The 15,373-nt window shown below is 39.9% G+C and overlaps 2 protein-coding genes across 2 annotated transcripts in view; one reads left to right on the forward strand and one right to left on the reverse strand.

The window, feature by feature from the left end:
* The first annotated feature begins 3,519 nt into the window (after positions 1–3,519).
* LOC128709554 (pleckstrin homology domain-containing family G member 5) overlaps positions 3,520–15,373 on the forward strand; it is a 63,393-nt gene continuing 51,539 nt past the window's right edge. Inside the window, exon 1 of the mRNA XM_053804561.1 lies at positions 3,520–5,058. Coding sequence (XP_053660536.1) covers positions 3,520–5,058 — 1,539 coding nt within the window. The remainder of the gene's footprint in view (positions 5,059–15,373) is intronic.
* Positions 9,879–12,029, reverse strand: LOC128709555 (protein snakeskin). Its single transcript, XM_053804562.1, has 3 exons — positions 11,979–12,029; positions 10,040–10,366; positions 9,879–9,974 (listed from the first exon to the last, which is right to left on the reverse strand). The coding sequence occupies exons 1-3, from the start codon at positions 12,027–12,029 to the stop codon at positions 9,879–9,881; spliced, it is 474 nt and encodes a 157-aa protein (XP_053660537.1).

The raw sequence follows: 15,373 nt of genomic DNA on the forward strand, positions 1-15,373 counted from the left end.
ATATTATAGTACGGTAATAGTCTCATATGGACTTTGTCCAAAACTGACTGCGTTCGAGCAGTGGCAGATCTAACGGTAAGCGGAGTAGGCGGCCGTCTAGGGCCCCGCCGTGTTTTCGGCCCCGAAAAAAGCTGTTTAACAAGAAAAACTGTATGAATTGTGCCAAAAATGGGCCCGTCAAGCGCCGCTTAAACTCTCTCCGGATGCTAGAGGGACCCCGAAGTGTATAAGGGGTAAGGGGTCTCTGTAAGTGTAAGGGGCCTCTCGAGAAAGTAGCATACTACACTCGCCCCCGGTCAACAGTAATGAAATATGTTGTCAAATGTCAATTCAGGCCTAAGTGAGACAGCTCAGGGGCCCCTCAAAGCGCTTTTTTTAATTAGGGACCCCGACAATCTTTCCGCCTAGGGCCTACAAGGTTATTGATCCGCCACTGCGTTCGAGAGGAAGATGCTCAGAAGAATTTTTGACGCTTCTGTGTGGAAGCAGCCGTTACAATGACGAACTGTTGTTAGCAATGTGAGCTGTGCTAGTCTTATTTCAAAAAAATGTATAACATTGTATAAGTCGACTGTACGGCTTAGATTTTTTTCTGAGACCAGTTTTCCGAAACATACAATACAGATCGAATGAACCCTTAGCTAAAAATTATGAGCAAAGAAGACGTCAATTATTAAAGAATCATTACGATATTTTAAGAAAGCCTTGGTTTATAAAGTGTTTCAAGGTGGAACGAAGTTATTGTATGCATTGAAACGTATGCATTAAAAAACCGACTTTTTCAAAAGGATGGTAATATAAATGGATATAAATACAAAAACAAATTACATTGCATTTTATATTATTTTATTTTTATCAATGAACTATATGCTTGTTTTGAATTTCAAAAAAGCCTTAATGAATGTAAGGAACTATTGCGTTTCGTAGACTAGGACATTCGCGTAATACTCGTAATATATGCTTAGATTTAACTTTCATTACTCGAGTTAAGTTCGTATTTAGCAGACTAGCATAACCAATAAATCACAATTTACAAATAAAAGCCTAAATAATATTTTGAAATAGTTGTGAGATTTTAAAAACGTATAACATGAATGTAAACGTATCTAATGCAAAAAGTAAGATGTATAAATCAATAAAATAAGTAGGATAAATAAATAAATAAATAAAAATCTAAATATGTATTCATACATAATAATATTTGTAATCCTTCAGTATTTTAATTTAAATTTAGCTTTTTTTTAATTTAATATCTATATCTTAAATTTCATATTTTATAGTTTTAGAAACAAAAAAATAGATAGATACAAACAAAATACATTATCAAGTTGTTAAAAGTTACGTGTAAGTGTACACAGTACGTGTTAAAAATAAGTTACAGTTGACTTAGCACTGTATCGTATCTGTAGAAATGCTGTTAACTATCAGACGATTGAAACTGAGGCCAATCCATTGCCTAAAAACAGGTGTTGTTTGAACAACACTTACCGACCCGTCAATAGTGAACATTTTGTTTGTTTGTTTAGTTCTCTTTTTTAAAGTACCCTACGAAATACTGTTCAATGACATCATGCGTTGGACATTTTTATGTTTTGTTTTTTGCGCTTGCCATTCATCGATGTCGCTTTCAGCTGGAGTAATTGTTTTTACATCACCGATAGTTCTGAAGGTACGTTGATAAGCGTTGTGTGTTATTAAAGGTGAGAATCACTTACTGATGCTTATGTTTACAGTGTGGTCTCAATCATACACTTTAGAGAATTGGCCTAGAGTAACTTGCTGACCTACAACTCAACGCTGGCCAACGAAAGTAAACCGAAAAAGGGTCGCAAAAACGCCATTGCCAGTTATCTGATTCAGCAGCAAGCAGTTGTGGTCGTTCGCATTACATCATCATCATCATCGCGGTAGTAAATGTAAACTGTGAAATTGACCGTCAGTGCCACTGTGGGTTGATTATTTTTTGCAACGAGAAAAAAGATCGCCAACAACAATCTGTGCGGGAATCAAACAAATCATTGGATTGGAGTGGTAGTGGTCACTTAACGATCGGCTTACAATGTGATCCACGAATTAGGGAAAGATGTGTATCGCGTGGTCACAACGTACACCGATCGTTCTATGATTGGTTTCAGTTGTCTAGTTGTAATACCCAACCGACACTGCGTTCCACGAGGTAGGACACAACGCACGTAGTTTACACATTGAGCGCAAAATCGATCAACAGCCGATGATCGATAGTGTATGTGCGAAGAGCTGCGTAAACAGCTGATTAATTAGCGGCGCGGCGTCTCTGGCAGTGACAATTGTTTGAATGTGCGTGTTGCAGCGAACGATCGCACACTGTTAACGCGCACAACGGTGAACCGGTTGCTGACTAAGGTCAGAGCACGCGCTGGTGGTGCTTGTGCTGCAGCAATCCGAACAATTGCACTGCCCTACCGGTGATGGTACGAGAGCTATAACAGTACGGTAAGCTGTCCAGACGGGCTGCACGCGACGTGTCTTGGTTGCGTTGTTGATGACTCTTTTACACCTCAAAAAGCTACACAACGAGAATGCGTCTCGTTCTGTTATCGGGTTGATTCCGTATGACGGGAGAAGGTTGGTGTGTCGCCACGGTGTGCTAAACGTTGTCACACTGATAAGGTGGAAAAAACGTCTCACCCTCTCCCGCATTCGTGGAGTTTGTGCGGAATGCTGCGGAATGTGTGTTTGTACCGAGTGCCGTGCTGTCAAACTACTCACTCGAGTGTCCCGCGGTGCAGGTGCCAGTGTGAAGCCAATGTCGGAAACAGAGTCTTCAGAGTTATAAGATATTGGTTAACAAACGGACCCACTTGCTGTCAGTATCTAGCAATCTTTTCAACCTAGAGCTCTTTGCGTGATGGTGTTGGTTTTCGACAGTGCACAGTTTGTGTTTGACAATTGTACTGTTTACACCGCGGTGGCGGTGTAAAACAAACAAACCGCTAAAAAGCGTGTGATTGAGTGAGACAACTAGTACTGGGCTACAATGCAATAAAAGTTACGAAGGGATAAGGGCATCCGGTGTTTCGTACAAACTTGGTTATCGAAACAAGAAACCTCAAAAAACGTAAATGAAAATATCGCGCGTGTGTGTGTGTGTTTTTTTCGAAGACTTGACGACAACTCGCGATGCATCAACAGACTTAAGTGTTGAGTTTATGTAAGGGTATATTTTGCGGGGAGCTGCACCGCTTTTGCCCAAAACAGTTGCACATTCTTCCTCTTCTACTGACCAACGTATTCAAGACAATCCAGATAACGGCCACATACTGTATGCAGGAAAATTTGATATAAGTGTTCCCAAAGGCCGTGTTTTAGTTATCGAATTCGAATGGAATTCGATTGGATTGTGTATTATAGTAGTTGACGCATATAAGTTTTTGTGTCAAAAGTGTTTTTTTAACCAACCTCAGAGATAGGTTATTCCGTACTAGTGGGAAGTGTTAAAATAACAAATTATCATTCATACGACTGCGCAAGAGGTAAATTATGTTTAAGATGATGAATCGTGCAAAAAAAAGTAATCAACAGGGCAGTCCGCGCAGCAAGGACGCTAAGGCGGCACGGCATGGAGTGGGCGCAGGTGCGAATGTGGGTTCGGTAAAGCCATCTTTGACTCAAACGGCACCTCAACCAACTGCGTGCACTCCGGGCGAACCGGCAGCCCTCACTACCAGCGCTAGTGGAGGTGGACGTACGAAAAAAGTGAAACAAACTTCATCGAGCAAAAATGTAGCAGCTGCTGGTGGTGGAGCGACTCGTCGAGCACGTGCCACTGGGAAGGAAACGATGGAGTCCAAGGTCCTCGGTACAGCTCGGCCTGAATCAAACTCCGACAATGGCGTTGGAGGCCTGGCCTCGGTGTCGGAACAGTCGGTAGGACCGAAAATGGAACGTTCGAACAGTTTCTTTCTGACGCGTAAGCTCTCTACTCTATATAACAAACTGAGCGGAAGCCGGGAGAATGTGTCCAACACCAACGTGGTGTCCCCAGTTGCCGAAACGCAACCTTTTCAGTTTGTTCGCAGTCGTAGCATGTCCGCGATACAGTTAAAACGAGCATACCGACGCAGCCAGAATGAATCCACATTGCAGAACCTACACGAAGACGCGATATTGGAAAGATCGGAGAGCACCGAGGAAACAATACCATCTACGATCTCGGAAGTGGTCTCAAACGCACCAGAAATCACTCCCCCTCCAGTGCCCCGATTTGAGCGATCAAACAGTATTCTTGCTTCAATACGACGTAAAATTAGCTTCCGATCCGAAAGGCGTTCTTCGCAGGTATCGAACTGGAGCACTTCGTTGCAAAATCTGCGCCAGGAAGACTTCATGATCAGCTACGATGATCTAAGCTTCATAGATTACGATCAATTCAATAGCTATGAAACAAATTTGCTTAAACGAAAGCCTAGTTGTACGATGGATTCTATCGCTAGAGCTTCATTTGAGGGAGATCCATCGTATATTGCCACCCAACCACAAAACGTTCCGCCGGCGCATCACCAAGAAGACTCTCCCATAATCACAGAAGCAACCAACGGTAGCGTAGTTCGGCGGAGATGGAAAAATGACACTTTACTGCGAACTACACTTATTCGCAAAAGTATGGATGTAGAGAGCAACCTCGACCGTGATAAAAACGTCTACCGTAACAGTTTGGATGCGGAGAAGCTGTTGTGCATCAGTAATGTGAACCGAAAATCATTTCGATGGAGCGCGGATGTTGAACGAGATGTGGTTGCATTAGACCTAGACACTGCCGATTTTACTGCAGCCAAACCGTTGGCTGAATTGGTTGCTCATCGGCATACACCGCCTCCAGTGTATGACGTGTGTGATAGTGGCATGATCGACGGGAGTGAAAGTGTAAAATTATGTGCGATAGCCAATGGTCCCCACAACACAGGGAGTAGTATGGGATATATTAGTCGTAGCGAAAGCTTCAAACGATGCCGATCATATGGAGGTGAGCGGGGTTCTGCATTTGAGGAAGGATTTGGATATCCCTCAAAACCAAAGCAGGTGAGAAACAAAATGCAATATAGCTCTAAAACTGCTAAATCAGTTCGGTGTCGATTGGGTATTTAATTTAAGCAACGAATTGATGGTTGAATGGTTTTTAGTTTGGTTTACTTCGCGTGGTAATTAATAATAACGGGGTGGCCCGGTGGCATGATAGTAGAGGCGCTGATCTTCACTCGGATTGGATTTGGAACGGATTGGACCAAAATCCCATCCAAACCAATCCCCCGTAGCAAGTACTGACAAACCGGCTACGTGTTAAAATATGTCGATAAGGCCAGGCCGTTCTAACGAAAAAAAAAACTTCATTATAGTAAGTATACCCCAGAGTGGTGCTAGTTCCAATAGTGATGGAAGTGGAATAAAATACTTTCCTTACCACAAACTAAACGCAATAAAGTTATTTCTTACAATGCAAAATGTTCTCTAAATAGCCTCATTGTGTGGCACAACGGCTTAAATATCGAACTTTTTCTAATGGGCTGCAACATTTTGCTAAATTTCTTGAGAATTGTTAATAAAGCATTACGGAAAAGCGAGACGAAAACTGGAACATTACCTGATTGCTACGAGAAAAGTGTTAAAGTGATAAAGAAAATGTAGCACCACATACGTACATGATACCACCACTATAGGAATCATACCACCTTTAGTGGTACAATGTTCTATTGTACGAAAATGTGATTTTTTTATTCATACGTTATGTTTAATAATGGCTATCTTTTTTTGTTAGGTGGGAAACGTATTTTCTATCATATCTAGTTAAAACTTCGAATTTTACTCTTTCGAAACACCTCCAATAGCACCACTAATGGTATACCTATACTATTGATATTATAAAACTTTTGAAAAAACTGTTCCTTCTAATTCTAATTTTTTGCATGTGTAAAGAAGATTACAATCAACTTTTTCGTTCTATTAACTACATTTGTTGTCAAGGGATTTCCTTCCGCTTAGTACTTTATAGTTTTTTGACTAATGGGGTCTCGTTAAACCCAATGTTAATATGGACGTGTTGGATATTTTGATTGTTAAGTTTTTGATTTGAATTTTGATTGTGTTTTGTAACTATTCCATCGTTGTTGCGTTATTCTTGCAGGCAGTAGCACAGTATCGTCTACTAGTGGAGCCTCTAGCTGCTCTTTCAATTGATCGTTCAGTAATTCATCAAAATACTGAACCCATCGCAAGAGCACTTCTGACTTACAGCAGACCACATGGTTTACTTCTTAATTTAGTTTAACGTCTGGTTACCTGCTGTTTTGTCATGCACCACCATCTCCCAACCCAAGGGGTTGGGACAGGCCCGAATAACCAAGCTTGAATATACGGTGTCACATGGTATCATTCTAGGAATCTAGGCTAGACTTAAGGAGGACATTGACGCCAGGAGTAATTGACCACTCTTACGTCTTGAGTCTATCCATCGAAAATTTACTCGCTTTGCTCTGCGTTATTGGGATCAGGATTTCAACTATCAGACCCGGTGTCTGCTTATAGAATTCTTTTCCATGGTGGAAAATGTACTAAACGCAAAGTGAATTTTTTTGGTGTAGCTAAGTAATGCATGGGCGGTGGTGCATTGGTAGCTGCGCGGGTCTACACACGACAAGACTGATCCAAAATCCAATCCGTACCAATCCCCTGTACTCGTTGACTATTCAGCTTCGAATTAAAGTCAAAGAAAGCCAGAAATGGTGGGCTGTAGACCTCTTGACGTTGCTGTGCCGATAAATAATAAAAGATAATTATGGCCATACATAGACTTCTGCGATTCTCTCGGCCATCAACCTGGCCGTGTGTTGCGAGCGCGGTCCTCGTACGCGGTAGATGATCATAGCACAGCGTTTGGATCTTCTGATCCGAATTCATGTGCCAGAACATTAATGATGTCTGCGAAGCGGTCGAACCTATCATGTCGTACACGGTATCTGTTAACAATGTTAATGTCCTACGTGCGTCGCTCTCAGAACTGTAATGTGATTTGCTACTTCATGTATGTCTTGTGTAGTATCCTTCATACGGATACACGGATTGGGATTTGACTCGGTCTTGTCGACGCCAACAAATACACAACTTGGTTTAGCCAATGCCAATGCCAGTGCTTACCAGAATTAAGGAGCTACTACGGCGCTTTGATACCTAGGGGTGGACATAAATCTTCAAAAGTTAGTGCTTGTTGCGATGTTTGCTCAGATTCAAATCTCGGGGAAAGTTTGAACAGTAGACTTGTTTTCGGTAAGATCTGCTCTGTTATGATGGAAACCTTTCGTAACAACCAACACAGCTTTAGAAAGGCATGCATTCGAGTTGATCACGTCAGATTTAATGGTTACCATTGGCAATTGTCGATGGATCATTCCACTCCCCTCTTGTGGGTTAGGTAAGATCCTCGTATATACTAGAGATTGTAAGGTGGTTGTAGGATTACGCATACTTACGAAACAGTAATCAACACGATGAAGATTTGGTGTATTTCAGTTCTATACAAAAAAAGATCAGCAGACTACTATTTTATGACTTACTGCATGCCGATCATGCGTTAAAAGAATCACATGGGAAAACAAGACGCACATACAACGTTGTTTATTCTTATTTGGTTTTTCATCTGTTGACGATCATTGAAGTCAGATGTCTGCTTTTTGTAATGGCTATCAATTTGTGTTGGAAATCCTCACCTCAATAGTATTTTATTAATAAAAATGAAAATAGTACAAAATATGTACTAACAATTGGATTCAAACAGAATTTTATTTCGTCTATTCTACTTTTTTCGAAAAGAATGTCAGGAGTTCAAATACTTTGTGAACTAAAACTAGACTGAATTTACAGTCCTGTGTAAGAATGACCTATCCGAATGAAAATTTGAACCTTTTCTGTCGTGCGAATATAATTTGTTTTTCACATTATCAATGCCGTTTTGGTAAAAGGAGCAGCTTGAATCGATTTAATCTACTACTATTTCCATAGTATAGGTGTTTAATATTGTATACCAGCAGACTCAAAGAAAAAAGTGGAAAAGTGAAAAAATGGTTGAAAATGCCTTGTTTTGCCACATTTGTTTTCCTTTATTCCTTTTTTCCCCGGAAACGCTGAATAAATAAAATGCAGAAAAGGAAGTCGACTTTTTAACATTAAAGTATAAACGATATTGCTCCAGGATTTGACAAATGCAGAAATTCGAGGATCGCGGATTTTTTTCCAGATTATAGCGGTCCGCTATAGTTTATCTCACAGGGATTTCCTGTAGTTTTGTTGTTATTGATACTTTGGTCTTAATTTGCTCAAGAATTCAAGCAAATCCAATTGAATGGAAGTATGGTTCAACACACGAAGCAAGTCGAAGCAATCGAAAGATTAGAAATATCCTACTGGGATAGTTTTCTTTCACAGATTGTGGCAACTATTTATTGTTTATGATGATTCATATGAAGAATGATGGTTTTAAACAGTGAAAACAACTATTAAGCCGCCTCAACACGGGCCGAGGCCTCCGTGATATCGCGGAAAACGCATATAACTTGTGTTAAACAATACAGAACTTCGGCTAGGCTCGGAGCGGTTCAGTCCGGGTAGGCTGTCGAATCTTACGCGGCTGCTGTTCTGCAAAGTTGTAAATCTTGAACATGGCCGCGTTTCCGCGTCAGCTCCTTCCGCAAATCGCCTATTTGACACCCAGGCTCGGAGATTTGACAGCCGAGCGCTTCGTAATGGCACACAAGGTTGCCTCCAAACGGACCGCGGCTGCCCCGGTAGCGCGGCCGCCGCGTATAACTTTGGTTGTTAATTTTGAACTTCGGCACGGCTCGGCTCAGCTCGGTTTAGGTCGGCTTTCAAATCTTCCGCGGCAGGTTGTCAAATCTCCGCGCTTAACTGTCAAACAGGCGCTCCGCGGAAGGCGCTGCCGCGGAAACGCAGCTTTGTTGAACATCGACAAATCTGCGGCATTGCAGGAACCGCGGTAGATTTGACAGCCGAGCGCGGCGAAATGGTATATAAATTCTGGTTTGACAATGAAAGTTATACGCGGCCGCGGTCCGTGTGGAGGCGACCTTAGAAATTTACAAATCTTCTTCATTTTTTATGGTCGTGGAAAGGTTCCATATCTTGCTCGGTCTAATATTATACTTAGCCAAACCAAACTTAGAATATCTACTAAGATATCGAAGGCTACAAAACAAGGTTAACCACGGGTATGAACTTCGTTCATGCTGGAACTCACTGCTTTGCGAGATATTTTGCAGAGCAGTCTGTTAGGTAGAGCGGTCCAACGGGTAGGTAGAAGCGAGTCCGATAAGGTACAACAGTTTTTAGGACGGACGGGAGATTTGTTTCTAGTTATTTGTTTCTAGATTTCTAGATCTAGATCTAGATCCGCGTCCAAATTTGTATGGTTTGTTAAGTGCCGCGCAAAGCAGCTCTATAATAACACTTACATCACCTTACGTCATCATCATATTCTTTTTTTCGCATTTAATTATATTCGATGAAAGATTCCACAATAAGTTATTGTTTTTGTTTTGGTGGTAAGTTTTTACCGCTTTATTTGTTTGTTGATGGTAGAAAGCATTTTAATATTGTTAGTTCACGGTTACTATCGACGTCAAATTCGACAAGTTTCTTTGAAAGGACGTGTACTTCGGAGAGAAGCATAGAGCTGTAACAAAAAACACTTTTCATACACATACTTCCGTAAAAAAAAATCGGGTGCAGTAACCATTATTGGAAATTACGAAGTAGCTTATACCTTAGTCTCGCTAATCATACATACACTACGTTCTAAACAATGTCAGCAATGTTCACTTAAGGTGCACCTTAACTTAGGCATATTTAGTGTAGTGAATAAAGGCAAGCACAGAATCTGCCAAATAGAGGGCTCCGTTTATGACACACAATGCTCCTAATGCCAGTCCAGCCTAAAATTGAAAGACAATATTTTCATTTTTACGCTTGTAGGTGGTCACATCTTCATAAGACTTACCGTTCGTTCGGAAGTAATGTTTTCAAAGTCGTGTTCAGCCAGATATCCGTGCCAGTAGTGTAAAGCAGTACCACCGACAGCTACCCACATGAACGTTCCGACCACATTCATGATCGTGTCAGAAAGCTCGTACTTGTGTTTGGTGGTGCCGAAACCAAACGTCAGTAACTGCACACCGGTGTAGATGATGAAACCGACAAACACCCCGGATGCGACGATTTCTGCATCGGGACTTTTCTCTTCATTCAGGTTCCAAGTACCACCAATACCAAGGAAATCTCCTCCATAGCCTGTTCGGTAAATGATCAGCACTACAATGTTGATGACCTACGAAGAGATACCGATAAGCAGTTCTTAATAAAAGACCCTTGTTGGAAGTGCTGTACCTCCACCGGGTAACATAAACATTGCGTCCAGCGCTAATGGTGTTTGGGCAATTTAATTTGGAAATGCATTATACTCGCGTAGAGGATGGGGTTTTATGTTTCCCGTTACGATTGGTCGTTACGAGAATGGATGGAAGAATTTTGTCGTGAATTTCGATCAAGTCCGAGAACTCGGAAGCTTATGCGTGTGAATCAGAACACGAGTTCCCTATTCGCAACATCCTAGGCGGGAAACGTTACTGTACGAGAAAAAGTTAAGTGCAAACCCATAGCAATATAATCCTTCCATTGGAATGTCGTAAAAATGGTAAATCTATGTGTTACGCCTCGTTATGAAACAGGCAAAAAAAAAATCAATGCACAATCCCTATACCCGAACTGTGAGCATTTATTTGTTTTGTTGATCATGGTTGCATATCTATGAAGTGTTTTCCTTCAAAATGCTCAGCACTGGAATAGCAGTCTATTTCCTCTTAAACAACGGTAGACTGTCAGTATCATTTTATGATCCAATAAGCTTGCAAAAAGGCGAAACCTTGTTTCGATATTGTGTACACTATGTTTGCAAAATCTTTTGCTCATAGTTGTTGTGTTGTTCGAAAGCATAGAATATTTTTTTTCATTTAATTTTGTTGAGTTTGGTTTAGGTGAAATTGTTTATCAAACAAGCGTAAATTTAAAGCCCATAACAAACCCAAAAATGGTAAAAACCCAATCGGTTAAAAAATCAATGACACCATGTTGTGGAATGTTTCTAAATTGTTCCGCAACCTACCGTAAATGGGTTTGTATATTCTATCGAATATTGAGCGATATCGTCATGAACAAACGTCGCTAGTTGTAGTGACCCTTATCTTATCTGTTGTGCCAACGCATGGTTGGGAGCGATAATTTTTTTCCATGAATTGGACAACTACTCAGCGGGATGTGTTAAAATTTTGCCACTTTGTGGATGACATTTTAATTTTAATCTTTAGCTAAATTGATTAAAATGTATTTAAACTTAATACAGATAGCGTATTCAACTTAATGTATTCAAACTTAAACCAGGTCGTAACCAAATGTTGCTAGAGTGCTTTAGATTTTGACCTTTACATTGCTATTCTTTAAACTACACCATTCATCGATTAATCTTTCCAACAAGTTGTTCTAATTGTTAGAACTTAAAATATTGCTGAACATACGTCATATCTATCGGTTATGGAACCATGTGGAACCATTAACTCGTAAACGGATTGAACGAACGATTTCGCCATAGAATAATACTTCAGTTATGGACTGGGTGTGGTCTCTTTCTTGAACTCTTGTGGTACACCTATGTTAAAGTATGAGTAATCACCTGCACAATCACTATTTAAACAAGATCATGAGAGCACTTCAACATTGGAATGCCATTATTATAATATGACAGCCATTAATGCTTAACTGGATTTAGCCACATACAAATTTGATGTTCAGTTAACTTTGTACACATAACCAATTGCACACATAACTAAAGTCTCGACCCGCTAACGATCTCAAAATCGCATTCAACAACTAATAGGTATGCTCACCACTTTGAACACTTTTATAAAAATGGAACCAATTGTTTCTGCGGAAACCATTTTGATGCGTGGGATGGCTGCGAACGATGGCGATGCACACCGATGATTACTTGTTATCACGACACCTGTAGCGTAACCTCGATTATGCGGTTGGTTCAATAGATCCTCTCACGGTGGGGATAGGCGCTGATCCTGCTGAATATTAGAGTACGGAATTAGACCATCACTTAACATAACACGGTTCACAATACTTCGGATTTGTTGGATGTCAGGTGCGGCACCGTGATCTCATCCTCGTACATACCTTCCGTCCGATAAAGTGGTTGAATTGAGTCTGACTGGGAGACGATACTCGTAACTGCATTTCGGTTTCCGATATCAGTGTCACCAATACCACCTGTTTATCTGTTGAGTGGGTACGTTTTATAGATTAGATAATGAAAAATATGCTCAGCCTGTGGCCAAACTTACCAGCGACACCTTGCTTTGCACGACCTACAGTGTGTTGGTATGCGTGGTGTAGCCAAACGATGTAACGGGAGATAAGAAAAATGAGCTGTGAGTAATATCCGTGCGGTGCATGGTGTAGACAACACGATACCAGAAAAGAAATGTTTCAAAATATTGTGTGGAATGTTTGCGGTTATAACTGTGTTCAAATATTGCTGCCATCTTGTTAGTCATCATTTAGGAATGGCATTAGGATCATCGAGTATTTACCGAACACTTCTTTAATGCCTTAAATGCGTACAATTGTACTTCGAAATCCTTGGAATAATGTGTTTCTTAAACGGTGCAAAAAGACGATATAACTTTGAAACGTATTTTATCTGAATTACTAATAGTTTCCACAAACTGCGCGTTTGTTTGGAAGCAGAGTAAGATTTAATAAGATAATAAGAATGAAGAAGATAAGAAGATAGGACAAGTAAGATAACATTTTGGTTTAACGATATAATAACTACTTATCTTGTTAATTTTCATTACCATTCCAAACAAGTCTTCAACGCACAATCAGAATATGTGCACCATGAATGTTATTAGTGACTAAGATGCTAATTGCTGGTATTGAACATTACGACATGTATGACTCACAGTAATCGTCGTTTTACGAAAACCACTAGCTTATCGTGATAAATGTTGGTAACGACTTACTTCCTCAATTACCCTCCTAGCTGCTTAATAATGTTAGTCTAGGGTCCAGTTTTTGGGATATGGTGTGAGTTAAAGTTTTGTTAACCTTCACAATTAAAACAATGAACACAAACTTGTTAAACAAACTTACTAACAAATATTAGTGAATGTCAACAGGTTGCAAGTAGCGTGTATTCAAGTTATTTGCGTGGATCATGCTTTTATTAAGCATATTATCGTAGTATCGCCGACGTTTATTTTATTGTTTTTATGCACTTAATGTGTAACGATAGCACAAAAAGGGATATACAAGACAAGACGAGGACATTGCATAATTTTATAATTGTAGGGAAATCAATTGCAACCTTACTTGCAAATAAATATGTTTAAAAAAAAAACGTTGAACCTCCAACCATGCTTTTAAATTTTTTTATGAACTTTTAGTTAATTTAGTTCGAACGAATGTTGACACTTGAAATGTGAAACCAATCTTAAAACTACACAGTAACATAAAATCTTTGATTAATTCCAAATCGTGGCTTGTTCATGTGACATTTTTACGTACCCTTCTTTGCATTTTGTCTTCTACGGTACCGTGTGTTGTCAGGTAATCGAACGGAAAAAAATTTATCGACACTTGTTCTGCCAGACTGACACAGGTACAGAAATGGTTTTTAGTTTGTCGTATTTTCTTGAACGACTATCTAGATATGAAACCAGAGCCTCTCGAATGAAGATAGAGTGGAAAATTGTGCAAATTTAATCACGAATTGAAGAATTTAATCACTTAAGAATATTTGACAAGGGTCCATTTGGGAAGCGAATTGTAAAATCGACCACACTGATGACCGCATCCGATCGCAAGCCCTTTCACTCTAACGACAGATTTGCACTTCGGGAAGCAAGGAGTATCGACATTTGTTTATTTGTTTTTTTTTCTGCTTGCTGCATAAACCATCCAGCGCTAAGGAGCGTTAGGACCATGGGCGTTGAGAATTTGTTGAATATTTATGCAAATCAACCGCACCCACGGATGCAAGGGACATCTCCGCAAAGTTAGGGAAATGTCGACGCAAAGAAAAGGACATAATAAAGTGGCGTCTCGAATATTATCAGCGTGGCTCCCGCGCACATGCAGCGTGAAATGCTTTTTTATTTTTGTAACAATAGAGTTATAATCATTTCGATCGAGAAGTGGAAAGATGAATTGTCTTGTTTACCAATACACGTCTCCATCAGTTATGGGTTCCAAATCAAATTGGTCGTTTTTAGTAACATACCCAAGTAATGTAAAAATACGGCAAAGGTCAATACGTCATATTGGAAATAAAATGAATGGACATAACCATCCTCAAACTAAAATAAATTGTGGGATTAAAATTACGAAGCAAAACTTTTTTACTTTTTTTTAAATATTTGTTATATTAACAACAAATAGAAACCGTTGCTTATTATATTTCCACATTCACAGTATTAAATGCTATTATACGTTCCTGGATCTTAAAAGGTCTACTACGCGTCGTTACATTCTCAGGGTTTCCTTTGAAAAATAAAATTTGTGGTAATAGTGAGTCTTATTTACATTTACAGCATATGCTCCTTCTTTAGTTCCTCTAAAGTCTACTTTGCTTTAAAGAGTCTATAGTATTATTAACCTTGCACAAATCCATTGTAGCTTAAGGGTAATGGGAAACCTGTAATCCGCCATAGTCTAGCATTTTGGATGTGTATTTTACGTGAGAAAATATTTGGCAAAGTCTTTTTGGCCAATGCTTATCCTGCGGGCATATTGAGATCGTTTGACAGATATGCTTTTCAAGGCCGAAGCATAGTGTCTAAAAAACCATCCCTATCCAACACCAGTCACTGTATTAGCTTAACCGAACGTAAATATGTGCTTTTCGTCCTTAGGCTTCCCCTTTTAAGAGGATCCTCACCTTACAGCTTTTACGTTTTCCGTTCACCTTTTTCTTTTGAGTCACCCTCGAGCATGAACGCTCGATTGTCAGCAAATTGTGTATATTTTTTTCTGCTACTATTCCCAAATCATGCCTCACTTCTGTATGACGATGTTTTATGGCAGTGATTAAAGCGAACAAAAAGGAAGCAGATGCCAATAGCAGGCAGACATAAGGCGTGCTGTTTGATCCGTAATTTCAACATACTTTTACTTGAGATTCCGAGGGAATAGATATTAATTTTTCATACCTTATACAGCTCCGCTTAGTACCGATCGTCGCATCGTTACTCGAACCAATTCACACTTGCGA

This window comes from Anopheles marshallii, chromosome 2 (genome assembly GCF_943734725.1).
Source record: "Anopheles marshallii chromosome 2, idAnoMarsDA_429_01, whole genome shotgun sequence".
Classification (NCBI taxonomy): domain Eukaryota; kingdom Metazoa; phylum Arthropoda; class Insecta; order Diptera; family Culicidae; genus Anopheles; species Anopheles marshallii.